Source organism: Pelmatolapia mariae, linkage group LG8 (assembly GCF_036321145.2).
Source record: "Pelmatolapia mariae isolate MD_Pm_ZW linkage group LG8, Pm_UMD_F_2, whole genome shotgun sequence".
NCBI classification, from domain to species: domain Eukaryota; kingdom Metazoa; phylum Chordata; class Actinopteri; order Cichliformes; family Cichlidae; genus Pelmatolapia; species Pelmatolapia mariae.
Window position 1 is genome coordinate 5,136,633 of NC_086234.1, and position 13,875 is coordinate 5,150,507.

Below are 13,875 nucleotides of genomic sequence, written 5' to 3' on the forward strand. Positions count from 1 at the left end.
TAGGTTACCAGCCAGCAGTAGAGCAGGAGAACAAATTCTGCTGAAATGAAAATGTTGTAGAGCTCAATCATGCAGCGAGCCACGCTCTTCAAGCAGTAATTAGGTACACTGATGTTATCGATTGCATGGAAGCATCGATTGCGGGGAGGAAAGATGGATGGTTTATTTGTTTTTGTAATTGAGGGAGAAGAAATCTTTCTCACGTGTCCCTGCTGTCGGTCTGGCTCATGGATAAATGTGTCTGAAATCTGCACAGGAGCGCCGTAGTGCCGGCGCTCGGCGGCTGAGCCAGCCTGGCGAAGACAAACAAGTCATTTCTGAGGACAGATGCTGCTGTTTGCACGTGCGACTACACGTCTGGACAGGGTGCATGGGGAGATAACAGCAGTTTTTAAATTGCAAGACGTGATTTTGTAAAAGCTGTCAAGAATTTCAAACCTGTGTAACTTTGGAGCAGGTTGTCCTCTTCTATTTTTAACTACACACCCTTCAAGGATGAGCAACCCCTAACGCTTGCCCTCTTATTTTCCACATACTGCCCTGCATGTTTATTAGATTTCAGTCGGACTCAGATGATTCATTACGGCAGCAGGATACAGTTAGAATCTGGCATCTCCAACCTCATCACTTCCTGCAAATGTGGCACACATAGCTGATGGAGAAGGATGAGTAAATATCTACTCTGAGTGATGGACAGTATGAAAAATAGATGCAGCTTTCAGGTCTGAAAATATCTCAAACCTGCATTGTTTCTGATGACCAGCAGGGGGCGACTGCTCAGGCTGCAAAAGGATTCGCAGTTTTATAAAAGTCTATCATTATAGATGGTTTTCATGGGCTAAATTGCCAGTTTCTGGTTATACTGAATAAAACATTAAGTTTATTTTGTAAATTATGATCACAATTAGTGTCAGAAACCCGATTAGCTGGAGAATTATCCAAGCGGTAAGCATGAAACCGTAGCTCATCATCTGCGGTTTCAGGGAAAAGCCTGGAGCTTCCACACAGGACTACACAAACCAGCTGATGGCGTCACGGTGGCTACATCCATCTTTTATATGGTCTATGGATGACATGTCAGAGAGAGAGACCGACAAATGTTGGAGGGTGTGTTCGGCACACTTTGGTCTTTGCTCTGTGTGTAAAACAAGGAAAAGCTCGAGTTATCTGCCTGAATCAACTCACAGGCTTTGTTCCATTCATGTTGCATTACTCTTAAAGAACAACTGCATTGTTTATAGATAGATAAATAGGCTAAATCATTATATATGAATACAGAAGTTATTTTCTCTAGGCTGGAAGTGATGAGTCCCTGGAGTGTCTTTGTCTCCCTTGTGTGCAGAGCTATGCATGCGCAGCCTCCCTCTTCTGTCTGTGCAAAAACATTTACTGTTTAGTCCTCCAGAGTTGGGCAATTTTAGATATAGAGTTATATGCATAAGGGTTCATGATGCAGTTATTCATGTTTAATTTGTGTAGGCTGTAAAGGTGTCTGCATTCTTTATTTTATTTTAATTTTTTAAGCAAATTGCAAAATAAGTTGAAATCTCTGTCAAAGGTGGTTTCCAGTCCAGTCCATTGCTCTGGCACTGACCCTGGTCCCAGAGCGCTCTTCATTCAGTTTCTATCATCTTATGTCTTTGCTTTCTTTTTATCTTCTGGCAACAGGACACTGTTTGCTGTTTTAACTACCTGGATAAAGTTACTTATAGCAAACAGGAGGGGAAAAAAAGCTTTTGTTGAATTTCCTTCTCTTTGTTGCATCATCAAGCCTTTATTTTCAGAGGAATTCATACTCAGAGGCAGAAAGAATTGTCCAGTTGTGGAAACAACAATTAGCTCATAATAAAGGTTAAAGTAAAACTGCTACTTTAAATGATACATTTTCTGATAATCTGTGCTGCTGTCGTCAGACTAAAACTCACTAAATCTGCTGCTGTTTATTTTGACTCATGCACCATCCCGCTGTCTCAAACACACAGTGGTAAGAAACACTATGGTGCACACATTTGCCATTTTTTTGTATTATTTTGCAATTTTTATAGTACATATTACTTTTTAAAGACTTTTATCATATCTCTGTGTCAACATCACGCTGTCTGTCTTATTAAAAATGCAGCCTACTGCTGTTTTAAGGAAGGTTTCCAAGTGATGCACTCTGTAAGTGACAGGCCACATGGTTTCACTGTGATTAAAATGAATGCAGCCGTGCTGTGCTTCAGCTCTGATGCAGCAGATCTGGTGGAGTTGCATGTTGAGAATTTAACCACGCCAGTGTCACTGACACACTGATGTTGTTCGCTTCTTATTTAGCATTTCGATGTGTCAGATGCAAAGAATTTCAGGTTTCTCTCAGTTGGTGACAGATTGGGTCCAAAGTTGTGGCAGAAATCAGCAGCTTAAAAAGTTCATGAGAAAGCAGCAGACTTTGAGACATACTGACTGGTTTTGGACTTTGTTTGCAAGAACAAACACATAAAATATTGTCGGTCGTCTCTTTTTAATGTGAACTAATCTTATTTTAATGGCTCCATCTCTGCAGCCCTGCTCCAAGAAAAGCCTGTGGGAAGCCTTAGGAATTTGCTTGCAGTCAGTAGTTTGAGACCCTTGTGTTCGGTGCTTAGCGCTGCACTATTTTTACTTTTCATTGCTAATAGATCAGCTGCAAGGAAAATAATGCAGCTGTCTTTTTCTAGTCAGTAAACAGACGTATGTAGGTGCTGCGCTGGAGCAGGACGAGTAGAAACAAAAGCAGTCTGCACATTTATTCTTATTGAATACAGATAAACTGAAGGAGGTTAACCAACAGCATCAATGTGAAGAGAAAAAGGAAGGAATACATTTTAGCCCATTTTAATATAAGCAAGTGTGAGTGCGAGCAGTCAGTCAGTCAGCCAAGATGGCAAGAATTGCAGTTGCTAACATACCTGCTGTACATATAGCAAGATTGCAAACAGTTGACCTTAGCTTATGTTATTCACAGGATATACCTGTGCAACAGATATTTACCTGAAACCTGCTAAATACAATATAATCTTATATTCTGGTAATTTAAAAAAAACATATGACAGAAAATATAAGCTTATGAAAACTTAACTTACGACCACATGATCACATGATTTATGATTTGACTGTGATTTTAAGGGGGATTTGGAAGGTCAATCAAGAATAACAGAAAAGCACATCTGCTTTTTGCTATTAGCCAGGTGTGGGTCGGTATCATTTCTTATTTTGTCAAATATAAAGCAACATTAATTAAGATTAATTTAATTTTTCACCTTTATTTAAGCAGGAAACAGCGACTCTTGATGTTAAAAATAACCCTCTTTTGCAAGAGTGTATCAGCTGAGATAAACAGCAAAGTACAACTTAAACTTATACTCCATGATACCCATCACACTCATGTCAGGCCAAGCAGGCATTATTGTTCAGGCAGAACATTTGCAGCCCCCAGATCGCTTAAAATCAACTAAATTAATTCATTTAGTTGATTTTGCAGCTGATTTCACGAGGAGGGAACCCTTGTTCCACTTTCAGTATAGGCTTTAGACAGAAGAGCGAAGACAACAGCTTCCAGTGAGCAGCATTGTGCAGAAAAAGAATGTGGGGTAATTTGATTAGAAATGCTGCTGTCACATAGTTTGTGCAGCAGAATAGCGTCACAGCTCAGCAGACAGTGGAGTTAAGCAGCATCTTCATGGTAAATTGTGCATGCAATCATTTTCCCTTTCTGATATTTGGTTTTGGAAACTGAACAAAAATCCACTACTGGACAGGTTCTGGCTCTGCTGAGCTTATTTATCTGTCATATATATTTCTGTTATGGCTCATATTCAAATTAAATACGACCAAAGCTTCCACTAAGGTCTGCGGGTGTGCAAGTAGTCCATGTGAGGCAAAAGCTCGGGCTTCAGACTGCTACAAACACTTAGCTTTGCACAGTTTATTGGATCTCAGAAGCCCTACCCCACCTGCTGTTCTTCTGTTTGTGAGGGGCAACCAATCAGGAGACAGTTGGCTTAAAAGGATATGAGTGAAAACAGCTTGTCGGGTCCAAAAATAAAAATATATTGCTGGAAATGAGCTGAATAGATCTCTTGTAATCTTACGGATATTTGTCAACCCTCCCTGGTAAATCAAGAAAAACAAGACAATGTTTTCAAGCTCGTAACATCCGGGATAAACGAATGTTCCTTTTACCAACACCTGCCACACTCAGCCTCACATTCGACACACTGATCGGTACAAATCTCTCACAGTTTTTACTCCAAAAATAACTTTGAAATGTAGCGCTGCTGAGGGAAAAGGGGTAGAGAAAGATGAAGTGGGAAAAAAGAAAGGCGGAGTGTAAAGAAGAGACAGCTGCTTAGGTCAGAGGAGGCATGTGGCTGAGGAAACGCTCCCCCTCTCCCCGAGCTGTCTGGACTCTCCGTGAGGGACAGAAGGAGAGATTTAGACAGGATGTGAAATATTGAGTGAGAGGAGGAGAGAAGGAGAGGGGGAGACTGACAGCAGGCAGGAGAAACGGTAAGGAGGGGATAAGGTAACTAAAAATACCACATTTGTTTAGATGTTTACACAGTTTGGTTTGCTTTCGGTAAGCAGGCGTTCCCTTCTTCTTTAGCGTAAAGTCACCTGACAAGACCCGCCATCACTGGAGTAATTCAAGGTTGATGGTTTTCTCAAGTTGCTCCCAACCATATACAGCAAAAAGGATGGATAATAGTCACAGGGAGGTCTGCAAAGAGAAAATATAGAAGCTTTTACCTCCTCCTGCAGCAGGCTGTTGTTTTGATGCAGGGTGCTTGCGTTCTGCAGGCAAAGGTTAGCTCTGCTCCCCCGGAGCTCCTACCATTCCTCTTCCTCCTGATCGAGCTGCAGGCGCCTGAGGGACACCACTCACATCTCAGCTCACCAAAATGTCCACCCTGATGTCAAAAGACAGATGCTGGTCATGAGAGAGGAACAGTCTTTTTTTATTTGTGTCCATCTTTGTTCATGCTTGGTATAAGAAGAGAAACAACCACAGCAAAAGTAAGAGTTTTATTGTAACATTTTAAATTTAACAGAGAGCATGAGGTAGAGAAGGGCAGGAGGACACAGCGCATTAAGTATTTAAAACAACAACAAACACAACCGTTTCATCCAATATTTTCTTCCCTGTCTTTCTGGCGAGGAATGCAAGCTGTCTAACAAACCTGTCCATCAGAACCTAAGTTTGTATACCTGACTGTTGCGATGTGAAGCACGGTGGTGCTAATCTGTTGTGCCAGATGCTCCAGTCTTCTCAAACTCAGTAATGATCTAAAACACAGATAGATTAGGGCTGTGACCACCGCCTAAAAAATCTAGTCCTAGGGTACGTTCAACCCAGCAAATCAGCCATCCATTCATGCATTCATTCATCGATTATCTTTGGTTTATGTGAAGTCACAGTGGCAGCACACTAAGCAGATATTCCAGTCGTCCTTCTGCCCAGCAGCACTTCCAGTTCTCAGGGTCTCCTTCCACTTGAGCGTCCAGGAGATTTTTGAACCAGCTCATCTGTATCCCTCTGAATCTCTGAGCTCCTTATCCTAACTGTGAGCTCAGCCATTCTTCACAGGAAGCTCATTTTTCCTGTTTATTTACAATCTGGGCAGCATGGCGTCTGACCTACACAATAAGAAAGTCCTGGGTTCGAATTCACCGTGGATTCATCCAGGAGTTTGTCTGGAGTCTGTGCTGAGTTTTCATGTTCTCTCCATGTTTGGGTGGGTTCTCTCCGAGTACTCTGGCTTTCTCCCGTAATCCAAAGACATGCAGATAGTGGTGTTAGGTTAACTGGTGATTTTAAATTCTCATAGGTGTCTATCTGGGTGCAAATGGTTATCTGTCTGTCTTTGTTGACCCTGCGACAGGAAAGCAAGCAGTCCAGGGCATACCACCTCTCACCCTATGGGAGCTAGAATAAGCCCCGCCCCCCGTGACCCTCAGTTGGATAAGCAGAAGAAAACAGATGGATATTTGCACATCGTCTAATATTACCGAACCAATGGCAGCTCATTTATTTTATCAGGTGCAATTCTTGGGTTTACTTTCTATGCTGGCAAGCATTTGTCTCCATACCAGAGATTTTGCACCCATTTATCGGGGTTTCTGTAATCCCCATGAATGGGGATCATCCCAGTCTGACTCCACATCCCTCTTCCCAGGCATGGGACCCACTCTCTCACCCATTCTGCTTCCATATCTTGACTGTTGTACAGTCTTTTGTAAAACCTCACTCCAACAGTGGACGCCCTCAATCCCAACTGTTTTGGCTGCTTAGTTACCTGAATCAGGCTGCAATCGCCGCAATAAATCTAGCAGATCAGGCCCATATGTAAGCCAGATGACAACCTGTAAAAAAGTAATTACTGACCCAGTATTCTGCCTGCTAGCCCGCTCTGTGCCCTTGACTGAGTAAGGTCAGGGATGGATTTAGGTTGAATGATAAAGAGGCAAAAAATACTCGCATTGAAATTCAGTTGCATGAAAACTGTCTTACAGTAAATTGTAACATATGGTTATATTTGTGCTTAGTTTCCTTATGCTAATGTCAGTGTCATCTTCCCCTTTGCTTCCCTGTTCACTGTTTGAAGTGCGTACTTCAGTTGACAAATCTGTCTTTAGGAAGTGCTTAATTAATTTGTCTTTTAAGCAAAGGTTTTAGTCAGATCCTCAGTTTTCTGTGTCACCTCCTTTTTCTTTTCTACTTTCACTTGGCCTAAAAACAGTATGGTTTATGTTTGTCTTTTTTAGGCCTTTGGAGATCACTTGTAGTTGTCACTTGCCTCCTGATGTGGCACTTTTGGGGTTACTGCAAAGGTTATGTTTGGTTGCTTTAAAATTTTTATGGTAGCTGAGGTTAGTTTTCCTGAAAGCAGGGACAATGTTTGGCAGTTAACTGTGACAATGACTTCAAAATGCTGAACCAGCATCAGGAATAACATTACGACCACTGACAGGTGAAGTGAAGAACACTGGATCCAAAGAAGGTATAGCAGTGAACAAGTGTTGCAGGTGCATGAATGTTAAAAATGAGCCCGTTTAGCTCATTGATAGGTGGTTGCTAGGCAACACGATGATGGCTTAATATCTGATATATATAAGAACGTACCTGATTTGCAGGGATTGTTTATACATACACTGACCTCATTATTGGAACTTTGGCCATGATAAAGTTTGAGTAACTCTTATTATTTATATATCAGAGAAAGTCTGTTCTGTGGGGTTCTTGATGTTCATGGATTGACATAAAAGAAGCCAAATATTTCTATCCATCCATCAGTTTTCTGCTATTTTGCTAACTGGTCTAACCTGACGCTCTTCTGGGACACTGAAGCCAAGACATAATCTTCCGAGGCATACTGTCGGCAAACCCTGGGTGTCCTCCATTTAGGACAGTGGTGGGGGAACTCCAGGCCTCAAGGGCCGGTGTCCTGCAGGTTTTAGATGTGTCCTTGATCCAACACAGCTGATTTAAATGGCTAAATGACCTCCTCAACATGTCTTGAAGTTCTCCAGAGGCCTGGGAATGAACTAATCATTTGATTGAGGTGTGCTCACCTAGGGTTATATCTAAAACCTGCAGCACACCGGCCCTTGAGGCCTGGAGTTCCCCCACTCCTGATCTAGGACCGGCACCTTATCTGGGAGGCATTCAGGAGGCGTCATGTTCAGACGTTGAACCATCTCCATTGGCTCTTTTTGAAGAGGAAAGGTAGCAGCACTGCTACTTGAGTGCCCAGCTCCTCAGTATCCATGAATCACAAGCTTAACATGGTGGAGGGCGTACACAAGTGTTCCCAGGATTCAGGGGAACACTTGTGAACAAGGATTCAAGAAGCCTGGTCCATACCAAGACACCGGGAGCCAGGCTCGTTGGAGCGCATGGTGGCCGAGCCTTAACTGATTTTTCTGTGGGCGCAGCGCCTGTAGGAGGAGCTGAGGAAGTCTGGTGCTTTGTGGATTGGGCAGCTTTCAAAGGCAGAGGTCGTGATGTTTGAATCCCCTGTTATTAATGCTGGTTTTAAGGACACGGAGACAAATAATTGTTTTTCTTAAAAATCCTGAACTCCTCACAGTTTTGTGCACTTTTCTCTCTGCACCTGTTCTTCTTTTCTCTCACCTTACCACCACTGCATACTAATTGCCAGACCAAACATATTTTTAAAAAGGTGTCTTTGTGTATAACCTCGCCTGCAAGCGTGTACGCATGGAAGAGGCAGTAGGAAGACTGTGATTTGCTGGTGATGACTGAGAGGAGGGAGGGAGGTACGCATTGATGAAGCAAGAACGAGGGAGAGGCAGAGAGAGAGAGCACTGTCCCTATCAGTGTCTTTTTCGCTCTGCAATTCAGGCAGCCAGCCTTCCTTTCCTCTCCTCCACCTCCTCCAGCGGCAGTGGCAGCAGCAGCAGCGGCAGCAGCAGCGAGGAGAAGGGAAGAAGGAACGCATTGGATGAAAAAGACTAAAATCGGGACTCAACAAAGAAAGATAAGGAAGGCATGAAAGACATCAGCAGCAGGAGAGCTGCGTTTTTTTCCACTCAGACACCCACACCCGCTGAATGTGCGGTGGAAAGAGGCTAAAACCAGCGCGAAGAGAGTGTGAAAGAAAATACTGACTGAGAGAAGTGGATCGCAGACAGCAGAGTTGGAGGGGAGGGGGGGATGAAAGATTAAAGGATGACAGCGGACCTCTACTCGTGGACGGAGCAGAAGGAAGAAGTGAGAGAAAACCTGAGAGTCGGCACTGTGACTGTTAAACCGACGGTATCCATTTTACAGCGGGAGCAACAGGACCGTGCCGTCTTCTCCCCTCTGCGTTTCTGCCCCTCGATTCTGAATTCTGAATTTTATTCTGTTTGTATCGCTTCTCCGGACTTGTGACGAAATCGAGGGCTCTCTTTGGAATCCCTGCTCTGAAGTCCGAGGGCGGCCGTCCCCCCCTCTCCCTCCCTCGCATCCCTCTCTGTCTCCCTCTATTGTAGTGTGTTTGCGTTCCCATGAGCAGAAAGAGCTCCTCGTGTGTTTTCTACCTCCACATTTTCCACATTTTGCACCCATCTGTTTCACGCTGGCTGTCCGTTCTCACCTCTGCCATCTGTGAGAGTGTCAGCTTTGGTTTCTTTTGTGTGTGTGTTTTTTTGTTTTTGTTTTTTGAGTGCATGTTTAAGGATTCATGCCTGTAACCTGCTGCCACTGTCTTGTTTGCTGCAGAGAGAGGCACTTTATGTCCATGGTGCAGTTTTCCCTTCAATCTTTAAAAGACAATCCAGGTAAAAGTTGTGACTGCTTCTCACCTGCATCAGGGAGCCTGGTTTCCTCCTCACAGGATGTATAATACATGGCTGTCTTATCAATAATTCAGCATCAGGTGGGCCTGGTGAGTGTTGATCAAGACATCCAGGGATGAGACTGTTGGGGCTTGATGCCTGCTGAGAGCACGGTCTGCCGATGCTGTTGACTCACTTGACAGCAGCTTGATGATGTGTTGCCTCCCTCCGTGGCCTCTGCTGATCGCCGGCTGCTATCTGTAATAGCTGAATTCGCTCCCAGCTGTCTGTTGGCACTCCCGGCGTCTACTGGACTCCATCCAGCACCTCATTTCACACTCGGATCAACTTTTTTACTCTTTTTTTTTTTTTTTTTTTTTTTAGAAGCGTGGTTTCTGCAAGACTTAAAAATAAGAATTGAATCATCTGGGTTGGTTTCCACTGATCTTCAGACACTTCTGTGTGATCCGTCACCATGATTGGTGTCAACAGCTTGCACTCGGCGGGGCGCCTGCGCTCACGCTCTCTTTGCACCGTGCGATACGGCAGGGACTTCCGGATGATGGACCCGTTCCGGTATCCCAGAACCCCGCGCTCGCGTTCACTCAAACCCCTGGTATTCCCAGACCTGTTGGGCAAAGCTCAGGACGGACAGAACCACCCACAGGCCAGGAAGAGGAGGAAGGTACTTAAAACCATGCTGTTCATTTAAAATGATGTATTCTGCAGCACAAAAGAGATGAATCATTTTTCCATTTCATGCTCATGTCACAAGTGCTCTGTGCCATTCAAAGCCACACACCTGTTTACAGCCTAAACCTGCACTGTACACTCTCAGCAAATATCGGTAATAACTTTATTTGTCTTTCAAACATAGTAGAATTTCAGATTTGAGAAAACACATTAAGGATGTGAACATAGAGTACATGCACACACATGTTTAAGCAGAGGAAATGGTCTGAAAGTGGGAGTCGTTACAGTTAACCTATAAAATAAATTTTAAGCAGTTGTTTGAAATCTGATAAATTCTACAGCTGCAAAAGCTCGATTTAAAGTAAGAAAATGAAACTTTTAAAGGGCCCCAATCAGCTGTTAGAGAGGTCGCTGGAATAAGGTCGCAGCAGGTGTATGATATAAACAAGAGCTTGGCTATGTAGGGCTTCGTATGTAATTATACTTGATGGTCTAAGACCTCAATCCTAACCGTCAGTTTAGACAATTAGAATATATAACTTTTGTTCTATTAAACTGTTCTCAGAAAGAAATTATTTACTCTAACTGGCCCGGATCAAAAACTACTCCAGTAGGGTTAATAACAATCTAAAATGAAGTCTAATTTTCTCAGAAAGTCGATGAAAGGAAGCCCAATCAGGGCCGATAGACAAACACTGGCTAGTTTTTCTTAGCAGCCTTGCTGATTGTACATTTAGAGCACAGCAGCTTATTTAACTGTACCCAGATTGTTTGGACCTCACAGAGATCAATCCTGAACTTTTGATGACAGTTTTGCACCTTGATGTCCAAAATTGGGCACGTGGGTACCCAGGAATGTATTTCTTTATTTATTATTTCAAGTATTTTTTTCTGTTTTTCTCATGATATATGAGCTGGATGAAAAAATCCAGTTTATGAAAACTGATAAAAGCCGAGCTAATTGTATATCTGAGGGGGTAAAACTTCACTATAGCCTCCCATTGCACCCTTGACAGGTGTACTTACTTGTACCCTTGTGGTTTGTACCTTAATGGATGGATTAAAGGATGGACTGCATTTGGCCCAGGGATGCCTATTCTTTTTTTTTTAGATATATTTTTGTTCTTATTCATTCATAAACTTTCAGTTGCATACCACTTTATTTAGTCGTACAGACAGCTCAAACTGTACTAAAAGCTATCCAAATAGATAACAAGGATTTTATGCCTATTTCTATACGTTGCCTCCTGATATTGCACCTTTAAATCTAAAGCAAAGTGTTCAAATATGTACCTGAAATGGTAAGAAATATGTGTGTGTCCTTTTTTTGCCCTGAGAAGGTCTGGCAATTACCCACAGAGTGTGTATATTTATGCAGATTGCACCTGTAGGGACAGAAACGGCCTTTTACTGTACCCCTATGTCTGAGAGAGCATGTTTACTGTTTGATTTACCACCTGTGCTGCTTGTATACATGTGGAGTGCAGAGCGTTTGATGAAGGCGGCTGGATTTCTGCCAGACCCGACGGCACGTATAGCATGGCTCAGTACAGCGTGCCGCTTAACGCCATCACTCAAGGCTAATGGCTCTCATCTGTTGCCACTTGGTGACGTTGATGGAGCAAGTAGGTGAAGGTGACGAGCATCCATCTTTGTCTGAGTGAGCCTTCAGACTCAATGACTCTCAATACCGTCAATCCCTCAGGATTTACAATCAGGGGAAATACAAATAAAACATATTCTTCAGAAATAACTCGCCAAATAGACTCAGCTGTGACACAGTTTCTGCACATGCAGCATGCAAATCAGAGCTATGCTGAAGTGGAGGCAAATGTAGAATATTACGCATACTTGAAGCTCCAGGCTATTTTTGAAATTTCTTCAGATTCACTCACTAAAAGTTCCACAAGCGTGACCCTAAATGAGAAATCTTGGGATATTATAATGAAAAACACTTTAAAATCTCCTTTTCACCGTACTACACTTATTCAGAACCAAATGAGAGGGTAGATAACAGCCTTATATGTTACTGAATAAGTTTTAAAAGCTCATCAGAAGTGAAATATTAATATGAAATACCTCTGATCCAGATCTTTGAGAAAAACAGAATCATTTTACTTTTTAATAGGAAAGTCAAAACCTGGCTCTATTACTGGCTAAGAACAAAACCAACAAAACTCTTTGTTGAGTGATTGAAACCTCTAATTTTTAGTATTTTGTAACCATGGGAATGACTGTATATAACACACATGCATGTCCTTTTGTTGTCAGCATTTTGAATCTTTTGAAAACAAGCAGTTTTCCTCAGTTGTACACGTAAACTTCTGCAGTCACATCACTGCACTTTTACTGCTTACAAATTCACTGTTAATATTTGATGTTGGTCGGATTTGTGCTACCGTAGCAGTTTGTCTCCTACTCGGGCATCCCAGGAAGATCTTCCCTGTCTGTCGTGATTATTAAAATGCATGAGCGCAGTTAAGTTTGAAACATAACTCGAGAGTTTTACAGTAGCGGGAGCAAAACAGACCTAAATCTGTAACGGTCTCCTCTGGGTGGTCATCAATATTCATGGCGCTCTGGAAGTATTTGTGATTAGGCCCAGTTTCAAAGCTGCGAATGAATCTGATTAGATCACTGAATCAAACACCAACATTAAGTCGGTTTCGGTTGAAAGTCTGAAACGTGAGTGACAACCAGCGGCTTAATATGTTTAATGAAACTGGTTTTAGTTTGAGGTTTCTTTTTTTTTTTTTTTTTTTTTTTTTTTAACCTGTCCCGTTTGGTTCTTTTGCCATCAGAATTATTGTCTAAAGGCGAAGAAAGATGCCCAACGGATTTACTTTACCAAATGGACCATCCCAGCCTTGCCGTAATGGTCCATTTGATTCAAGTTTTTATTGTTTATTTTATTTTCACTTGCTGAATACGGGACAGACTTGACTGGAGGAGAGAATGTGGAGAAAGAAAGAGGGAAAGAAAAAAACCTGAGAAGAGGGACGGGGAAAAAGGGCAAAAAACAAAAACCAACAGAATAAGCAGACAAAAAAATACATATATCGATCACCTGGATCACCTGTTGAGAAAGAAAAAAGAAAGCAAGCAGAAGAAAACGAGAGTAATAAACAACATCACAATGATATATGAGAATATGACAGTAAATATTAAACATTATTGTGCAGCACGTGAGATCGACAGCGCACAGTGTGCTTTGAGGTAGGAGCCAAAAAGGGTGTAATTTGTGTGTGTGATCACCCGTGTGTACACCTGTGAGCATGAACGCGCTTGTTTTTAAAAGGTTCCTTCATGTAATGATCTGCTAGAGGGTGTGGGGGCCACTGCCCCGACCTCCAGGGCATGAAGCAGGTATGGAGGAGATCAAGACTCCAGACATCCAGAGGCCCCCAGAACACAAGAGACCAAGGAAGACCAACAGAGGGGCAGCCGCGCCACTATCCCAGAAAGAGCTGAGGAGAGTCCCAGATGAGGGGTCACTCAGCAGCCGCGGAGCAGAAGCCAGGGGGGGTTGCAGTGACGTGCCCGTGAGCTCCGCCGGCAGCCAGCTGTGCCTGAGTGGCCGAGCCCCGGGCCGTGAGGCCGAGGGCACCCCATCCCCAAAGTGGCCCGAGCGAGCCCCAGGCTCCAGGCCCCAATAAGCAGCCACCAAGGAGTGAGCCGGTGGGTACCTGGGCGCCCACCCCCGGAGACAGAGAACCACCAACGCACCGATGTCTGAGGGCGTCCGCCACCGGCAGGGGAAGTGGTGGGGGGAGATGGGCCTCCAAACCTTGGAGGGCCTGAGATGTCCTCAGAGAGGTGGCGTCTGATACCCAACCTGACATATAGACACAGACAAACAGGCACACACAGATACAAACATCT

At 43.3% G+C, this 13,875-nt stretch overlaps 1 protein-coding gene across 5 annotated transcripts in view; it reads left to right on the forward strand.

Moving 5' to 3' along the window:
- The window catches only part of LOC134633634 (PH and SEC7 domain-containing protein 1-like), a 107,995-nt gene that overhangs the window by 60,766 nt on the left and 33,354 nt on the right, over positions 1–13,875 (forward strand). The window contains exon 1 of one of the 5 annotated variants that reach the window (XM_063482547.1): positions 9,742–9,985. The exons of the other annotated variants lie outside the window; for them this stretch is intronic. Coding sequence (XP_063338617.1) covers positions 9,776–9,985 — 210 coding nt within the window. The 5' untranslated portion in view covers positions 9,742–9,775. Of the gene's footprint in view, positions 1–9,741; positions 9,986–13,875 lie in introns of those variants that run through there. 5 annotated transcript variants of the gene reach the window in all.